General features: G+C 48.8%; 1 protein-coding gene across 1 annotated transcript; it reads right to left on the bottom strand.

The window, feature by feature from the left end:
* Positions 1-3,552: 3,552 nt before the first annotated feature.
* lin52 (lin-52 DREAM MuvB core complex component) lies at positions 3,553-17,744 on the bottom strand. The gene is made up of 6 exons (XM_084438579.1): positions 17,668-17,744; positions 16,971-17,045; positions 16,815-16,852; positions 16,648-16,714; positions 16,434-16,517; positions 3,553-3,968 (listed from the first exon to the last, which is right to left on the bottom strand). The coding sequence occupies exons 1-6, from the start codon at positions 17,684-17,686 to the stop codon at positions 3,913-3,915; spliced, it is 339 nt and encodes a 112-aa protein (XP_084294705.1). The 5' UTR covers positions 17,687-17,744; the 3' UTR covers positions 3,553-3,912.
* Positions 17,745-19,967: the final 2,223 nt, after the last annotated feature.

Here is a 19,967-nt window from a genome sequence, read left to right as displayed (position 1 = left end):
ATTGCAGATATTTGATGTTTTGAGATCATTTGTGGCACATGTTTGGAAATCTGGACAGATAATCACACCAAGATAATGTATGATCATGAGTTTAAAATCAGCTAACACCAATCTTGAAAACACCAAAGTGCAGTTTGCTGACGCATGGATGGTGATGAAAGCAGCGCATCAGGTGCGCCACTGGCACGCGCTGTAATTGGCGCGTGGCATGAACATTTGCTTATCAGGGTTTTGTTAAATGAAATCCATATGGCGGTGCCAAATCCCAAGAGGTCCTGGCGTTTATTTTTAACTTCATATCACTCAACGATTTAAAATCTAAAATAATAAGCAGTTAGGTCTGTAGGCTACGCGCGGATTTTAAATGGATCCACAATACGTTGGTAAAACGCATTTTGCAGTAAGGATAAAGGCATTTCCTTATACTGCAATCTGATTTTAATATTGATGAGAAGTCAGTGAATAGTTTATTAAATCTATCTATAATTTCCAGTAAGCCTAAAATCATTTAGTGACATATTGCATATTTTCTGTCATGATACTGCATGTTGAGTGAGTCCAACTAATTGTCCATGACTAGCCTATGACATACCACATAAAGAGTACGACATGAGTAATCTTCTTCGCAAAGTCATATTTTTACAGCAAACACATAAAATTGAGCCACTGATTACGAGAGAAAAATATTACTGCTGCAATTACTGGATGGCCAGTTGAAACTAATTAGAGGCTATTAAGTTGACATTTCATTAATGAAGAAATCAATGTTATCAGGGTATGGTAATGAAGCATCACCCAGTCAAGATAAAGCCATCTATCCCAGTGGAACAGTGAGTTAAGATGACCTGTCAATTACAGGCAGTTCGCTCCCCACCACCATTTCTGGCCTAATCTACCGCTGCTTTGTTGCTTATTGTTGGTAGAGGAGCTCTCTCTTTCTCTCTATTGCTTTTAATAATCCATCTCCATATGAAAATGACTCCTGCCTGATTTACATGCACAGGACAGGCTAACTAATAAGGCTCTAGATTAAGGGAAGATTTAGCTCAGTCATTCGTGTAGATTGGGTTGCCCATCAAAGACCACAAGATCTGACAGCTGCAGATTAAAAGAAACAGCTGTTGCCAAAAATTGTTTGCCCCCCCCACCCCCCTCCCCTCCTTTCCCCATCTTGTTAGGAGAGTTGTGTATAATGCAATGTAATAATCATGTAATGTAATTATGTAACCCTAGAAGTGGATGTGTACTCAACTCAAACCAAGGGTGATCCAATGCTCTCCATATAGGTTCATTAGATAGTTATGTGGCAGGCCGAGCGGATAACTCGATCGCCAAATCCTCAAATTGTCCGTAATGATCTGCTCTCGCCATTGCCTGTGGTTCATACGGTCCTCCCAGAGAAAGGATGGCCATCCTGACCTTCCAACCAACGGGTATTCAGAATACCGCAGCGGATCACTCTCAATTTAAACATCCAAAAGTTGCAAACAAAAGCCGCCCACCTGCAATGAATAGCAATAGATTCTGCCCTCATACTGATTGGAAAAACTTGACGTGTATTTGTGATAATGAATCCGTAAAGAAGTTTCTCTTACGAGCAAGGTCAGTGGATAATGGGCTTTCCAACGGGGCTGTAACAGTAGCATAGCTATGCATTAGGCCAGCCCCTGCAGATTGCTGCTTGGTACTTCATACTGTGCAATCAAAATGAAGGATCACCCGCGCTCACACGCACACATCTACATTCGCCCTTTCCAATGCAGACAGAATGAATGGGGAGCGGGATTTTCTCTCCTTTACCCTGTACAAGCGCACCCGGCGAGGTAGTTCCAAACACATTTCTGTGATTCAGCCCGTTAATAGTGCTGAATCAAGCGCCTCCCTCGGTGGGGAGACAGCCTGATGACAGCACACATCTTGTGCCGCGTCAGGGAAAAACTAAAACACTGCTGAAGAGCTTCTGCCCCCCCCCAAAAAGCGCTGCCAAGGGTGTGATGACCCCCTGACGCAGACCGAGTTTGCTAGCTCCAGTTTTCTCATGCCTCCTCCTCAATGGCGTGTTTGGGAGCTGCCCGTCGACATTGCTTAATTAGGCGAGGAGTTGATTAATTTGCACTAATTGACAGCTAATTAAAGGCCTGAGGGCACATCGGATTGACGTTTGCCGAGGACGGCGAGGCTCTGCGGGGTCAAGGCGATGCACTGAGGCTGGATGGAGGGAGGCCCTCCCCCCTATACGGGTGACCTCTCCGCGTGAAACGACCTGCCCCTCCGGGGGCGCGTCTGGGACGGCCGGAGGCTGCAGGCTGACAGGCTCCGTATTGGGGACGTCAGGTCACTTACCGTGTCAACGCTCAGGAGACTGAACCCCGCGCATCGGTCAATATCAACAAGTGTTATTAACCAGTTATTAACCAGTGGACGGACCAGTTAGTCAGGCGCCATAAGGTCGACACATTCACCAGACAATCTCCTGAGGTAAACCGCATACGACAGAACCTGTATCTACGTGTACAGTGCTGCTAATGTGACTTAAGTAACACAGTACGACGTTTACAACGGTATACAGCACGCTACCTCTGCATACAGTGTTGGCCGAGAGGCTGCTTACACTGTACATATGAGCTGTACATTCCTACCCATCAGGACACGCCGGGCCTCTTGCTGACCCCTCCCCAGCCCACCACGGCTGTCCCTCAATCCCAGGACAGGACAGTCTAGTACAAACAGAAAAAAACACAGTCTGGGAATGGGGGGAATTATATAAATAATCCATATTTTCCAAGGGGTGAAGCAGGGTCTGTGTGAGAGGCAGGGGGTGCAGCCACTTTGGGCGGCCTCTGTCCGTGTGAATCGGAAAGACAATTAGGGGGTTATGAGCAGCCCGTGGAGATGTGTAACTTGCGGAGGGCCAGCGCAGCGCGGCCCCTGTGACATCTCCAGCAGGGAACAGGCCGAGGCGTTGTCTTACCTAATTACGCAGGACGGACTCCCTTTCGTTTCACATTCAGCATGCCTGTCTGGTTCCTTTTTTTACCCGGCCACTAGCTCCGACGTCGCTGGAAGTGTGCTAATTAGAGAAGAAATGGTCCTAGTAATTATGTCAACTCTCGTTAACGGGGATGACAATGAGTAATATTATTTTTACGCAATGTTTTGTGTAGGGCCTCTACCTCCAATGCTCATTAGATGAAAAAGTTCCTATGTGCTGCATGGGGGGGGGGTGCTTTCATGTCAGAGTTCCTTACGTGTCCAGACCTAGGCTACAGAAGTGCTGTAGTTCACTATGGAGTGGCACAGGCTTGAAATTATTGCCCTAATTAAAAGTTTGCTTACGCTAGAAAAACGTTCATTTCAGAAATAAAAGTTTATTTTTAGGCCTCTTGTTCTGAATAGAACAGATTCGAATAGGATTCACTGTTACTAATTATAACTTATTTTCTCTTCTTTTCATGTGAAGACTTTATTACACATATTTCACAAATTGCAAAAAATGTAAATAATGTTAAAAATAGAAATAAGAATAGAATAAATAGATAATATACACTCCAAACAGTCCTACAGGCTAACGGGAGATCTTAACACCCCGCCTTTTCAAATCATAAAAAAAAAGTAAATGGAACTGTCTTTGATGACAACAGATGTAGAAATCATGGGTCAAAAGCATTTGCAGATTTTTGATCCTCCAAAGAAACACCAGCAGCGACTGAGCCGCGCTATCGGCTGGTATCACTATCCTTGGCTGGTATCACTATCCTTGGCTGGTATCACTATCCAAAAAAACAAGGTCTCGGAGCTTCGTAGTGGTGGTGGTGGCAGCTTGGTGTGTTCATAAAGGCGTGGGGTCAAGACTCTTCTCCTGCTCCCTGGCCAGTAGGTGCCATTGTGGTTTGCAGACGAATGAAGAGCTCCTCACTTCTTAGGTCTCTCCAGGATGTTCAGAAACTTCCCTCTGGTCATTTCCCTCGCTGGCGAGAAAGAAGACACAAACATTACTCTCCTTGAATATCAACTGTTTCAAAACATTCTGGAAAACCTCTTTGTTAAAGTTTGAAGTCCACTTGACCTGGGGTTTAGACTGAGACACGCTACCTCGGTTCCTTACTTCAGAGTGGGGCCACTTGGTAATGCAAAGCATGTATTTAATTTGTGAGTTGTCGAATGGGGAGGTAATTTATACGAACATCTGTTCATTCCGGACATGGAAAACAACATAAGACGCAAACTTGTGCGACCAAAAAGACACCGCTTCTGATTGCAAGGCATTGTTTCAAGGCAGCCAGATGCAGGGTATTCATGCATGTCTGCCTCTGTGTGTGTTAGAAAGAGAGAAAGAAAGAGCGAGACAGAGAGAGAGAGAGAGAGAGAGAGAGAGAGAGAGAGAAAGAAAGAGAGCGAGAGAGAGAGAGAGAGAGAAAGAAAGAGAGCGAGAGAGAGAGAGAGAGAGAGAGAGAGAGAGTGGTTTTCATAGATATTCTGCAGATCCCTACTGTGAGCCTATGAATCCATTAATTTTTGTCTACATTCTACTTTATGATTCATATATCAATTTCCTTGAAATGAAAGGAAGTGTATGAATTAGGACTATTACAAAATGTCTGGAGAAGCAGAGACGAACTGGAACACAAGCCTACACTGAACAGTGACCTAACGCCAGGGTGCTTGGTGAGAATCTACACATATGGACAAAGGTATTGGGACACCTACACATTACACCTACAGGAGCTTTTATGACATCATTTTCTAAATTCATAGGCATTAATATGGAGTTGGTCCCCCCTTTGCAGGGGCCTTCCCCCAAACTGTCCCCACAAAGTTGGAAGCATAGAATTGTCCAAAATGTCTTGGTAAACCGAAGCATTAACATTTCCCTTCACTGGAACTATACTAAGGGGCTTAGCCACACCCCAGAAAAAGTTTGGGGAAGGCCCTTTTCTGTTCCAGCATGACTGTGCCCCAGTGCACAAATTTTAATTTCCTTCGGGATAAATAAAGTGAATCAAATCAAATCAAATCAAATCAAGGTCCATAAAGGGATGGTTGGGTGAGGTTGGTGTGGAAGAACTTGACTGGCCCGCACAGAGCCCTGACCTCAACCCCATCAAACACCTTTGGGATGAACTAGAACGGAGATTGCGAGCTGGGCTCTCTCGCCCAACATCAGTGTCTGACCTCACAAATGCTCTTCTGGGCAACTATTCCCACAGACACGCTCCAAAATCTTGTAGAAAGCCTTCCCAGAAGAGTGGAAGCTGTCATAGCTGCAAAGTGGGGACCGACTCCATATTAATGCCTATGAACTTACAATGGGAGGTCATAATTAGTAATAATAATGTATACAAGGCCTGTGTTGGATGAGGGCCAGGCCCCCTCAACAACAGACAAGCCCCCACCGAAGGCATTTTATAACTCAGGCCTTATCTGGTGTGAATCCTATCAGGAGGCTTTCAGTCCATAATGGAGGCTCCAGGGATGTTCCTCCAGCATCGCTACCAACCCTGGAGAAGACTCCTCCAGTTGCTTAATTTCTCTTCGCTTGCGATACAAAAAAAAGAAAAAAAGACCAGGGCCTCTCAGCACCTGTGGAGGTTCAGAGGACGGGGCAGGGGTGACCGGAGTGAATTTAAACAATCGATACAGATCATTACATTTTACATTACAGTCATTTAGCAGACGCTTTTATCCAAAGCGACTAACAATAATTGCATTTAACGTAGGAAAAGCTAATGTACTACTACTTGCTAGAACTCACAAATGCATCTTCCTTCTAAAACAAGTGACCAAGAGCATAATCTAGTGATCACAGTGCAGACAAACGGCAGTTGTGAGTTAGGTGGAAAGGGTGAGCGTCTGGAGCCAAGAGCGTATACAGACGATCATCAGCTCACACCACCAGCTTGAGTGAGTACAGTAAGTAAGTAGCCTTGAGAACCAATGGTTCTGGAGTCTAGTGAGCCATAGGGCAGGAGCCTGTCTCCTGGTTCCTTAGCGTGAGGCAGCTTGATGTCCGAGTCCACCCCCTGGACATGACGCTAGCAACCCTTGTTGCTTGCTGAGTGCCAAGCAGGGAGGCATCGGGCACCATGTTTTATAGTCTTCGGTATGACTCGGCCGGGGATCGAACCCCCAACCCCCCAATCTCAGGACGGGCACTACCTACAACCACTGAGCTGGTGAAATCTACTTGAGGCCTAACGTCCCAACTGTGTTCAGCTGGTCCGTCCGCCCCGTGTTCAGGGAGACGTCACGGAGACACGGCAGCGAGAGAGACCGGAGAGACCTTCTGTGCTCAGCCCAACACCAGAGCTAATGAGAAGCTGCGTCCCGCCCGACTGTTGTGACCGTGACGCGTGGTGAACGGGTTTCGCTGGACAATGAAAAAGCAGGAAGGGGGGGGGGGGGGGGGGGGGCATTGTGAATTGAGATGACCCCACGCAGAATGTTAACGCCACGTCTGGGGCGCCAGGGCTGCGTCACCTCCGCGGTGTCCATCATCAGGTTAAACCTGATGCTAATTGGATTGGGATGGATTAATTTGGCGCGGCGCTGTCTCTTTAAATAACGGCAAACACAGTCATCAGGGCCCCGGGACCGACGGACGGAGACCGAAAGAGGGATGAGGCTATTAAAAATCAGATGAGATCAAACGAATTAGGATGACCCCAAAAACCACAGGTGCGCAGACATCGCCATCGAGCTTATATTAGATTACAAAATTAACTGTTGCAAGCAACGTGAAATGTGAAGTTTCAGCAGCGCATTATTGTGTAATACCGTAAACGTAATACCGTAAACACAGGGAATGTCACGGTTCTAATACCGTGGACATTTTATAGCGCGGTTCACGGTTCTATGGTAACCGTCTCATCCCCACTTGACGCTGAGGGGAGGGAGGGGATGGAGCAGGAAGAAGGTGCTCAGGCCACGCCTCTTCATCCCCCGGTCTCATCTCTGGTGCGGGTCTTACTGGATGAGTTCGTTATATGGACCACTGGCTCCTGGAGAGGCTCGCTAATGGGAGACTCCCAGTGGGTCGTCCCTCATCCCTCTCTCTCTCTATCCGCTGGTCTCCCAGCGTCTCTATCCCCCTGCTCCCTCTCTCCTTCTCTATCCTCCTGGTCTGTCTCTCTCTCTCTTTCGTCTTGGTCTCTCTCTCTTTCTCTCTCTCCATCTTCCTGGTCTGTCTCTCTCGCTCCCTCTCTCCATCCTCCTGGTCTGTCTCTTTCTCTCTCCACCTCCCTGGTCTGTTTCTCTTTTTCTTTTTCCATCCTCCCTGGTCTCTCTCTCTTTCTCTCTCCCTCTCCGTCTTTCTCTCCACCCTCCTGGTCTTTCTCTCTCCCTCCATCCTCCTGGTCTGCCTCTCTCTCCCCTCTCTCTCTCTCTCTTTCTCTTCACCTCCCTGGTGTCTCTCTCTCTCTCTCTCCACCTCCCGTGTGTCTCTCTCTCTCTCCACCTCCCTGGTGTCTGTCTCTCTCTCTCTCCACCTCCCTGGTCTCTCTCTCTCCACCTCCCCGGTGTGTGTCTCTCTCTCTCCCCCTCCCTGGTCTCTCTCTCTCTCCACCTCCCTGGTGTCTCTCTCTCTCTCTCTCTCTCTCTCTCACTCTCCCCCTCCCTGGTCTCTCTCTCTCCCCCTCCCTGGTGTGTGTATCCAGCCTATAGCGGTACTCAGTCAGGGCAGTTCTCTCAGAGACCTCTTCTGAGCCCCTCATTCATTAGTTCCCTGTAGTCCGTCACATAGGAACTCAAATCATTCATTAGTTCCCTGTAGTCCGTCACATAGGAACTCAAATCATTCATTAGTTCACCGTAGCCGTCACATAGGAACTCAAATCATCTGCATCGTCTGTCTCAGTCTGATTAAGCGTGTTAGGAGAACGGCGTAGGAAGACACCATCAGTCACTACAAAAAACCTACACACAGACAAGCAAAAAACCTACACACAGACAAGCAAAAAACCTACACAGACAAGCAAAGGCAAAAACATGCACCCACACAAAGAGGAAAGACTGGGCAGTAGAGAACAGCATATGGGATGGAACATTCTCAACTCCACACAGGAATGTTCACTCACTGAGAACACACACACACACACGCACACGCACACGCACACACACACACACACACACGTTTTGTCACAGGCCAGCGGAGATCAATACTGATTAGAGGGAGTTAGAGATTTGTTTAGTTGATTAGGAAAGGTCAATTACTAATTCTGTACTAAGTTAATCAGCAGCTTGTTCCAAGCCGCCATCCATACTAGATGACAGCCTATGGATTGCGAGGGCCGTGCTGATAGGCTGCTTCCTAAGCCCCGCCCAGACAGGTGTAAACCCTGTGCATGACCGACGATAGAAAATCCTCCCAAACTAAAGCTACGGTCCATTTCCTTCCTTTGTCGTTTTCCATTCCTTGATTAATACTTTCCAGCACGGCCCTAGAAAGACCTAGAAAAACAACAAATAATCATGGCCGGCTTAAATCATGGTAGTCATTATTAATCGCGGTCAGATTACAGCTAGGAGACATGGAAAGAGGGGGAGCCGGAGACAAAGGGCTGTGTTTGTATCTGGCCAGTGACCTTTAACCCCCAGCCTATAGGACCCGACCCAGACGGCGCTCCGTGGTTCTCCCGGGTTCCGGCCAGGCTGGGCCCGGTTCTGTCGCCCCCGGCTCAGACCGCTAACTCACTCCGCTGAGGATTAACCTACATCTGCACACAGACCCAGATGGCTCCTGTGGGTCGAGTGTCTATAGATCTGCTCGGTGTCGCTGTATAATACGAGCGCCGAGACGATGTCACCGTTCCACAAACACAGAGCCCCCCGAAACACTGAGCGTTCCTCCAGCACTCCAGATAGGGAACAATGTTTTATTTTTTAAATCAGCCCCTCCCTGTGGTTAGGAGAGCGATTGATCGGTGTGTCGGTGTCACATCTCCCTCTTGAGCCTGTACACACACACACACACACACACACACACACAACACACACACACACACACACACACACACACACAACACACACAACACACACACTCCCCTCTGTATGAAGTGGTAAATGATCATCACAATGCTCAAGGACCCCCCCCCCACCCCCCACACCGGGGCAGCCGGAGCCCGGTTAGCCCCAGAGGCAGATGACCACCTGGGGGTTAACTGCCCCCCTGCCCCCCCCCCCTGCCCCCCCCACGGCCCAGACTGCCCCCACATTCACTTTCATTAAGAGTCAAGCGGACTAATCTGACCCCTGTTGCCCGTCTCCCGGTGCCACCCGGCTATTACCACCTCTAAGCTTTATTTAATGGATTTAACATCCATTCTCCCTGCCCTCCTCCCCAGGGACCCGAGCCACGGCGGAGATGACACACACACACACACACACACACACACACAGACAAACACACACACACACACACACAGACAAACACACACACACACGGACGAACGTACACAAGCACTCTCCCCCCCCCCCCCAACCCCCCTTCGTCCCCTCCTAGCCGACACCCCCCCCCCCCCCCCCCGCCTTGCAACACATACACCTGACGCTCATGTTTGTGTTCAAAATTCAATTACCCACTTATTGATACTTCACTGGGATATTTAAGATGCAGACACGGGCTGTGATTTCCCAGGGGAGCTACTGGTTCCTCTTTATGTCCCAACCGAGAAAACCCTGCCCCCCCCCCCCCGCCCCCCTGCCCCACCCGCTTTCTTCTCTCAAATGTACCCCTGTCTGGCCGTGTGCACTGACACACACACGCACGCGAACACACACACACGCATACGAACACACGCTCGCGCACATGCGAACACACACGCACACACAAATACGAACACACACGCACACACACATACGAACACGCACGCACACATGCGAACACACACACACACACGCACGCACACATGCGACCACACACACGCACGGAACACCCAAACAAACACATCTGCAGCAGCCCAATCCCAGCCACAGCCTGCGTGCGCCTGTTCAAGAGGTGTCCTTATTAATAGGCAATCAGTCAAAATTCATTCATTAAAAAAGCCTAAAAGGTTTTACACCGGCGCCGTGATTAGCTGGGAAAGAAAATCCAATGAATTCCTAATGCCTTTATGGAAATGAGCTGTCATCTCCGATCTGCTCAGGGAGGCGGCCAGGGCTGGGGTGTGTGTGTGTGTGTGTGTGTGTGTGGCTCCTGCCTGTGCCACTGCTTGGTGTAAACTAGAGACACACAGAGGACACGTTGCCAGTGACGACCCGATGAGGGGTGTTTCAAGAGAAATCCCCAGGTCGTTTCTGCCTGAAAAGGTAGTAACAGTGACCGTACGATTCCCAGACTGGAAGGGGAATCAAACACCCCCCACGAGATGACCGGAGTCGCAGGGTCGCTTACAGGCCGGTTTCACACACGCTAGGAGGGAGGGAGGACACCCCCCCCCCCCACACACCTCCACGCCAAAATCCCTGCGACTTCCATCGTCCTTCACCACAGTGGACCTACAAAGGCGCCTGGGGGGGGCGGGGGGGGGGGGGCAGAGGACAGAGGGAGGGGGAGAGAAGAAGAAGAGGCGGAGAAGGAGGATGGATCCCCCCCCTCCGCCCCCCCGCACTCTGCGGCTGTCGCGTGCGCGGCGCCACTTCATAACCGCCCGACGCCGCCGGTGCCGGCTCGGCCCGCCATGATGGATTGATGGAGGCGCATTAGCGCCTGTGAACGCAATCACACTCAGCGCCGCTGCTCCTTTAATAGGACCCAGATTGATCCCGCGAGGAGGGGGGGGGGGGGGGGGGGGGGGGGGGGGTGTTGACGGCGGGCCATCAAGGAACCGTCACCGGCCGACCTTCAGCCTCACCTCCACGCCGGTGGGCATGTCTAGCCGTGGGGGTGGGGGGTCAACCAGGGGGAGGGTCAGCGGGGGTCGACGCTGGGCTGGCACGGCGGTGCCAGGGAGGGAGTTACCTGTAAGTGTATCAACACAGGCGCCAGGAGGGAAGGCGGCACGCCACGCCAGGCGCTACACAGACAACAAGGAGCAGCGCTGCTTTATCTCCCATCACGCACCGGGTCCATCAAGCCAGGTCTGGGAGCGAGCGCCACGCGGTTTCATCATCTCTGCGACATCTTCCTCCGTCATCAGAGACAATATCTCCCTCTGTCATCTGAGACAATACCACTGATCTGTCATCCAGATTGAACCCACTAGTAGAACCCACTAGTAGAACCCATTAGTAGAACCCACTAGTAGAACCCACTAGTAGAGCCCACTAGTAGAACCCACTAGTAGAACCCACTAATAGAACCCACTAGTAGAGCCCACTAGTAGAACCCACTAGTAGAACCCACTAGTAGAGCCCACTAGTAGAACCCACTAGTAGAACCCACTAGTAGAGCCCACTAGTAGAAACCACTAATAGAGCCCACTAGTATAGCCCACTAGTAGAACCCACTAGTAGAACCCACTAGTAGAACCCACTAGTAGAACCCACTAGTAGAGCCCACTAATAGAGGCCACTAGTAGAACCCACTAGTAGAACCCACTCGTAGAACCCACTCGTAGAACCCACTCGTAGAGCCCACTAGTAGAACGCACTAGTAAAGCCCACTAGTAGAACCCACACTAATAAAGCCCACTACTAGAACCCACTAGTAGAGTCCACTAGCAGAACCCACTAGTAGAGACCATTAGTAGAACCCACTAGTAGAGACCATCAGTAGAACCCACTAGAAGAACCCACTAGTAGAGCCCACTAGTAGAACCCATGAGTAGAGCCCACTAGAACAACCCACTAGTAGAACCCACTAGTAGAACCCACTAGTAGAGCCTATTAGTAGAGCCCATTAGTAGAACCCACTAGTAGAGCCCGTTAGTAGAACCCATTAGTAGAACCCACTAGTAGAGCCCACTAGTAGAGCCCACTAGTAGAACCCACTAGTAGAGTCCACTAGTAGAACCTACTAGTAGAACCTACTAGTAGAACCCACTAGTAGAACCCACTAATAGAGCCGACTAGTAGAACCCACTAGTAGAACCAACTAGTAGAACCCATGAGTAGAGCCCACTAGAAGAACCCACTAGTAGAACCCACTAGTAGAGCCCACTAGTAGAGCCCACTAGTAGAACCCACTAGTAGAGCCCACTAGTAGAACCCACTAGTAGAGCCCACTAGTAGAACCCACTAGTAGAACCAACTAGTAGAGCCCATTAGTAGAACCCACTAGTAGAACCAACTAGTAGAGCCCATTAGTAGAACCCACTAGTAGAACCCACTAGTAGAGTCCACTAGTAGAACCCACTAGTAGAGCCCACTAGTAGAACCCATTAGTAGAACCCTCTAGTAGAGCCCACTAGTAGAGCCCGTTAGTAGAACCCACTAGTAGAGCCCACTAGTAGAACCCATTAGTAGAACCCTCTAGTAGAGCCCACTAGTAGAGCCCGTTAGTAGAACCCACTAGTAGAGCCCACTAGTAGAGCCCACTAGTAGAACCCACTAGTAGAACCCACTAGTAGAGCCCACTAGTAGAGCCCGTTAGTAGAACCCACTAGTAGAGCCCACTAGTAGAACCCACTAGTAGAACCCACTAGTAGAACCCACTAGTAGAGGCCACAAGTGTGTTAGAGCAGCAGCAGCGAGCCCCTCGGCCTGGCTGTGTCCCAGGGGAGCACTCTGCTTTCAATTACCTCCAATAACAGCAGTGATCAGAGTCCTCAGTGCTCCCCGGGGGCCCGGGGCCCGAGGCCCCACGCCCAGCAGCCCACGACAGGGGCATTCATCACGGGGCGGGGCAGCAGCTGGGGTCTGGGGAGGAGGCACGCGCCACCCCCCCCCCCCCCAGGGACAGACCTGGGCCAGCGTTGCACAGCCATGGGGGGGGGGGGGGACTCCCTTACACACCCGCACAACTGCACACTCTCACGCACAAAACTGGGCACGCCAGCTGCTACACTACGGGCCAAGTAACGGGTTTTAATCTCATCTCCTCTTCATTATATTATCTTCATACTCCAACACCTAGTCACCAGGCTCCTCATTCATTAGCATGTCTAAACACGGCTCGCTGCTAAGCCAACTACGAGACTTCCGTGTTGGTGTTCGGACTCCTGCCGAGTGACTGAGGTGAAAGCAGTGTCCTCCAGCCAGATCTGTCTGGTCTGGGGGGGGGTTCGAGATGGTCGGGGTGAGTTTTCACTGCCTGATTGTGCTCTGCCCATTAAGCAGCTCCCACTTTAATAGCCCACATGGTGAAGGGGGAGGGGCAGTAAATCCTGTCCTGTCTGCCGCACCCCCCCCCCTCTCACTCTCTCTCCCTTTCTCTCTCGCTCCCTCCCTTTTTCTCTCTCCCCCTCCCTCCCTCTCTCCCTCCCTTCCTTCCTTCCTTTCTCTCCCTTCCTTTCTCTCACTCTCTCTCCCTCCCTTTCTCTCTCACACTTTCTCTCTCCCTCCCTTTCGCTCTCACTCTTTCTCTCTCTTTCTCCCCCTCCCCCCCTCTCTCCCTCCCTTTCTCACTCCCTCCCTTCCTTTCTCTCTCTCCCTTCCCTTCTCTCACTCCCTTTCTCTCCCTCCCTCCCTCTCTCTCCCTTTCACTCTCTCCCTTCCTTTCTCACTCTCTCTCCCTACCTTTCTCTCTCACTCTTTCTCTCTCCCTTCCTTTCTCTCTCTTTCTCCCCCTTCCCCCTCTCCCTTCCCTTCTCTCACTCTCCCTCCCTTTCTCTCCCTCCCTCCATTTCTCTCTCTCTCCCCCTCTCCCTTCCTTTCTCTCTCTCCCTCTTTCTCTCTCTCCCTTCCTTCCTTCCTTCCTTCCTCTCTCTCTCTCTCTCCCTCCTTCCCTCTCCGACGGCTCGTTTATGGGGCGTTGAAGAGCGCACAAACATGATGAAAAAGTAGCTGAGATTTACAAGGCCTCCCCCCTGACAGGCGGGAAAAGGAGAAAATTAAACCGGAGCGCATTAACCGGGGCGGCCATTACCTTGCCGCTCCCACAGCCATAATAACTAGGACTGTGTCACGTCACCTGAGGTGTGTGACATGGTTGCAAAGCCATCCCACATCCTTCTCTTTATGCCAGTTAGTGTCTTTACACCAGACGGCTTTGGACTGTTTCAAGGACACAGGGGGACAGATAAGACATCTTTCCCCAAAAAACAACAACAAGAACATAAAACGATTCATCTGTGTTTGGGCAATGAAAGTTAGCAAAAACCTTTGCGAATAGTGAAAGTCCGCGGGTTTGATTCATGACGTCTGTGCCCAGTCTGTTATGGCAGGGTGAGGGGTCATGAGGTTGTCCAACCAGATCAGCCTGTTCCGTTTCTATTTACGAGTCCTTTTCTGTAAATACGAGCATGAAATAAGCAGATCTAACATCACCCCGGTCAATTCAAGTCAAGTCAATTACACTAATCTGGCCTTTCATAATTCCTACTGGTGCGATGTCACCAGCGCTTGCTTGATTCCTCCACAGAATATGCAGTTAAAGTGACATACAAGTGACGCTTCTTGCCAAGCACTCAAATGGCATCTTGCTCAAACGACTAAAACAAGTTTCACTTGACCAGAAATGTAGGCCTATTTATCATTTTTCTGAGCAGGACAAAGCTTCGACAAATCATGTTTGGCGTAATCCGCTCCAGGCCGAGCCTACTTTAATCATCCTGTCTTTAGGGAATTTTACAAATGTGCGATGGGGCTGGGGGTGGAGCGGGGCGGGCCACTAACCCCCTCCGCAGAACCAACACGGTCCCATCACTCTCAGGTCTGAAGGGGCTGAGGCCACCTTTTCCCCTGGTGTTACCCATCACAGGTGACTACTTTACACACAGAAATATCTGCTAAACACCTTCCCCTGCGGATTTAAGAACTAGCTCCTCATCTAGCCTAACAGGCTGTCTCTTCTTTAACAGGGGCTACCCATCCCACAAACTGAGCGATTTGAATTACCAGAAATATTAAAAGTATTTAGTCAAATTAAGTTCAACTATATTCCAGTTGAATTCTACAAAACATATTGGGACGCTAACAAAGTATTTGAGGAGCCTTTCTTTAACAGAGCTGCACATCCATGTTACAGCTAGACCAATCCCTGAGTCTACTTTGTGCTGGATATACTTGGTCAATAGCAAGCTAAGTACCCATCTTCCTCTTATGGGAAAATATAAGCACTTAGCGACATCTCTCTAATCCACACTCTAAGGATTAGGACAAGGGAGGCAGAAAATGTGTCAAACCAGATTTTGCATCCAGAGCATGTTTGCGAGACCTGCCTCCACACGGAAATCAACAGAAATCAACTATCCATGAAACTAAAAGGCTCGTAGAGTTCAACCACATATTGTTAATGTTAATGTAAGAAACAGAACCATTATATCTTATATAGTTCACCATGTTAAAACCAGAGGACTTTGAAATGTGAAAGTGACTGTGAGCAACACTACAGTAAGGTCACCAGATGAGACATTTAATAGATTACTGGCACCATCTAGTGGCGAGTTGTGGGATACCATCCAATGAGAGGATCCAAGACACACAAAAAAGGGTACCCAGTCACACTGCTACCCAATGATCAGCCTTCCCCCTTCCCTTCTCCTCAGCCAGAGAGAAGGAGGGAGGTTACTCTTTTTAGCCACGGCCACTTTCAAATTCAGCACGTCAGCTCACCAAGCAACAGGAGCTTGTGAACGGGAGGGAATGTTGGGTGTGGTTTTGTATATTATCCCTCCATCTTAATGACGCGTTCCACTCGCCTCAGGAACTCTTTCCCAGTTCCATGGCGGAAAAGTCAACTGGAACGCCCCGTGGGGAAGTCGGGAGAACCTCACCCACCACGACCTGCCCAAACTCAAAATCAAGATGGCGGCTCTGCGCATCAACAATAAGTGAAAGCTGTAGTATAGAAATGGTACCAATTGTGAAATTTGTAACTTGTAAATTTGTCATTTGTAAATTGAGTATTAGAGTGTATCTGTACTGAGCATAATCTTGGAGTCGGCAGCAACATTTCACTATGACTGTACACCGTACATTACGTGTGACAAATAATACATCTTGAATCTAGTAACCCTGTTTATTATCACCTGTATCTTATTGTCTCATTAAATCAGTCATGCATACAGTACTGTCCAACTACTGTCTGTGGACATGAACTTGATTTGTGCGTCGTGCGTTGTCATCAACTGGTATTGCAATGCTAACAATGGCCAACTTGGGAAGTACTGGTATTGCAAACAAAACGATCAGCCTACTGGGATTAAGTTGTTTGTTTGTTTGTTTTTTAAACTTGTTGTAGACTAACTGGAACGCGGTCAACCTGGGTGTGACGCTATTCCCAATTCCGACTTCGGAGCCAAGAGGAATGCAGCATAAATATCCTCCTAGCTGTGAGCTGTTGATCTGTGGAGTGGCGTGCGTGGGCCAGGTGATGGAGTATGTTACAAGATACTTACATTCCTCCAGGCCCAGCTGATACGCCAGATTCTGCAGTCCCTTGACCTTCTCCATCAGGTTGGCTGTGGTCAGGCTCCCCAGCTCTGTGGGAGAATCACAGGAGCAATCACATTACATTACATTTTACATTACAGTCACAACCGCTCCATCCTCACAGATAGACAAGACTGGTGAGGTTGAACTATGTTTCAATGTAAATCTCTAAGTCTTTACCTTTTAACATCTCAATGTCCTCACTTTCCAGTTCAGCCATCCACTTGGGGGGAGAATTAGTGATCGGCTGGAACGCAAAGCACAACGAGATTTACAACACATCCCTCCTTGTACACTCAGGCAGCTCACTAATTCTGATGTGTCGTGATGTGTATGAAGGAGCTCACATTTTTACAGGATGCAGCAAATTCTGCAACGCCTGGCACTGTGTGAAAGACAGCATACTTAATCAGGCAAAACTACCAGGAACTGAATAGTAAGACAAAGACAGTACTGTAGCCTACATGTGTGTGAGACTAGGTTTTTGTGGAGTTGAAACTTACGTTGCTCCGGCCACAGTTCAGGTGACGTTCTGTCCAGCTTTTCAAAACTCAGCAGAGAGGACTCAAAGTCATCACCTAGCAAAAGGAAACAGGCTTTTAATTAATCACTATCAAGGGACGTGTGTGTGTGTGTGTGTGGTGGGTGAGGTGACTGGGGCCCAGGAACGGTGGGGGAGATGGATTTCTCTCTCTCTCTCTCTCTCTCTCTCTCTCTCTCTCTCTCACACACACACACACACACACACACACACACACACACACACACACACACACACACACACACACACACACACACACACACACACACACACACACACACACACAATGCACCATACACTCTACACCCACCATATCTATTGGTAATCTATTGGTAAACTAATCTAACGTTGCAGTCTGAAGGACAGCCCTGCAGCATATCAAATGTTTTGATGGTGTTTTGTTGCTGATACTACTAGCTAGGTAACGTAAGCTACGGTACCGTAACTGGCCGTAACAATAACACTGTGCCTAACGTTAGTGGAACAAGCGGGTGGAAAACGTGGCTCTAAACTACCTAACAATACAACATCTTCGCTTTTATTAAGTCATATGTTCGCATACATTTGGATAAAGAAACATAACTATTTGGAGGTATGCTACGATCACATTAAAATGCCATTCTTTACACTCCGCTACAGGGAGAGGAATTAGAATTTACCTCCATTTGGGGACGCCATCTTCAGATTCGCACACGTGACATAAAGCAGCCAATGGGTTGTCGACTGACCTGATTGACGTGTCCCTCCACCTATTGTAGCAGGAGATCATGTTAACCCAGTTAAAGCCAGTTTGCTTACCTACCTTGAGGTTGAGCACAGAATTGGACATGTTCATGGAGAAAATCCCGAAAGCATTTGTTAGTCAATTATGTTAGTTGAGGAATGTTAGCTGTCAAACTAGATTAGTAGTAGCCAACGGCAGAGCTTCAAGGCCTGGGCGTGTAGGAGGTGTCATGCCAAGAATAGCAGTGGGATTCATAAGGTGAGGGAGAAAGTTAAGGTTGTCTCTTTTAATTATGATATATATATAAAAGCCTACGCACACGGGTGCTGGGTTTAAAATAAGTCATAGTTTTTAGGTAGAACCCCGCACAACGGCTGTAGTTAAAAGAAAAGGGTAAGATAATATAGACTAAATATAATAGTATTAATCACACTTTCATCCCCGGAGCTATGGACATTTCCTTGATTTGAGGATTGATTTATAGCCTAATATCACACCACGGTTTTGTGGTTAGTTGAGCTGAACTCTGGTTGAGCTGCATGCTCCATAGCCTCGCGAGACCATCCTGATCTCGCGAGCTCATTCCGTTTCATTCAGCAGATAGTAAATGGTAAATTTACTCCACTTATACTTATTCTTATACTTATCCAAAGCGCTTTACAGTGGCCTCTCATTCACACACCAATGGCGGCAGCTGCAATTAGTGATGGTGAAATAAGACTCCTAGGCACATTGTATCGCAAATACATTCATTACGCGAGGTCTCATTAAATACTTTGTACTCTACTGACACCTGCTGGCAAAGATAATTTAGAGAAGCCAATATAGGCCTAGATCACGTGACAACTGAGCGCTGAAACGTATTTAACTCATTTTGATTGACAACTTGACCACTGAATTGACCAAAATTTGACCAAAAAATCCATAATAAATGTATTTCTGTGGAAATGAATCTGTCTACTGTCTATCTGATATGAATGCATTGTTAAATGCAGGTATGTGATCACCTGCTTCCTCTCCACATGTACCTCGAGGTGGGCTGCATACTCTTCCTCAGTGATAAGTTCATGAAGAACTGCTTTAAAAGGTGCCTGAGACATTACATGTTGACTTTGCTGCACCATAGTAGCCTACTTCATCCTGCTTAACTTAGACCTGTTGCCCTCATTCGTGGATACTTCTTGTGCCATCTTGTGTGTACTTCCTGAGACAGCTGAAGAAATTCAACATGCCGAAGCCAATGATGGTACTCTTTTACACCTCCATCATCGAGTCCATCCTCACCTCCTCCGTATCCATCTGGTTCTCCGCCGCAACAGATAAAGACGAGGCCAAACTGCAGCGCATGATCTGCTCTGCTGAGAGGGTGATGGGCTGTAAACTGCCCTCGCTACAGGACCTACCCGCCTCCAGGGCCCAGGGGTAAACTGCCCTCGCTACAGGACCTACCCGCCTCCAGGGCCCAGGGGTAAACTGCCCTCGCTACAGGACCTACCCGCCTCCAGGGCCCAGGGGTAAACTGCCCTCGCTACAGGACCTACCCGCCTCCAGGGCACTGAACCAGGCCAGAAGGATTGTGATCGACCCCTCCCATCCCGGTCACGGTCTCTTTGAACCACTCCCACTATATGTTGGCAGATGAGCTGTATTTCCAGACGTCACTTTAGCTGGCAGGAAAATAAAGAGAAATGTTTGACATTGAGGACGACTGCTAACTGACTCAAACTCCTGTGGAGTGGAGCTGCGTCAAATAAACCCCTAACGTGTCCGTGGTGACAAGGTTGGTTCAGTTCACGAAGCATTCTCATTACTGTATCTTTTAAATGGTAAATGGACTGCACTTATATAGCGCTTTTCCACCTTAGCGGCACTAAAAGCGCTTAACAATGGCCTCTCATTCACCCATTCACACACCAATAGAGGCAGCTGCCATGCAAGGTGCTAACCTGCTCATTGGGAGCAATTTGGGGTTAGGTGTCTTGCTCAAGGACACTTCGACATGTGGACAGTCGGAGCCGGGATTCGAACCACTGACCCTTCGATCACTGAACGACCAGCTCTACCAACTGAGCTACAGCCGCCCCAACTCGAGGCCATTTTTCTGCTTCCACAAAGTTCTGTAATCAAACAGATGTGAATAAGTCCTTCCAGCTATGATAAGGTAGCCCTTGTGAAACTGGAAATGACGGGTTCTGTACAAACAAGAAGTGTTGTTCCTATCCTTTCTGGGCGAAA

The sequence above is a fragment of the Borostomias antarcticus genome (genome assembly GCF_949987555.1).
Source record: "Borostomias antarcticus genome assembly, chromosome: 5".
Lineage (NCBI taxonomy): Eukaryota > Metazoa > Chordata > Actinopteri > Stomiiformes > Stomiidae > Borostomias > Borostomias antarcticus.
The sequence above is the reverse complement of the archived record's forward strand: the minus strand, read 5'-3'. Positions and strand labels throughout refer to the sequence as shown.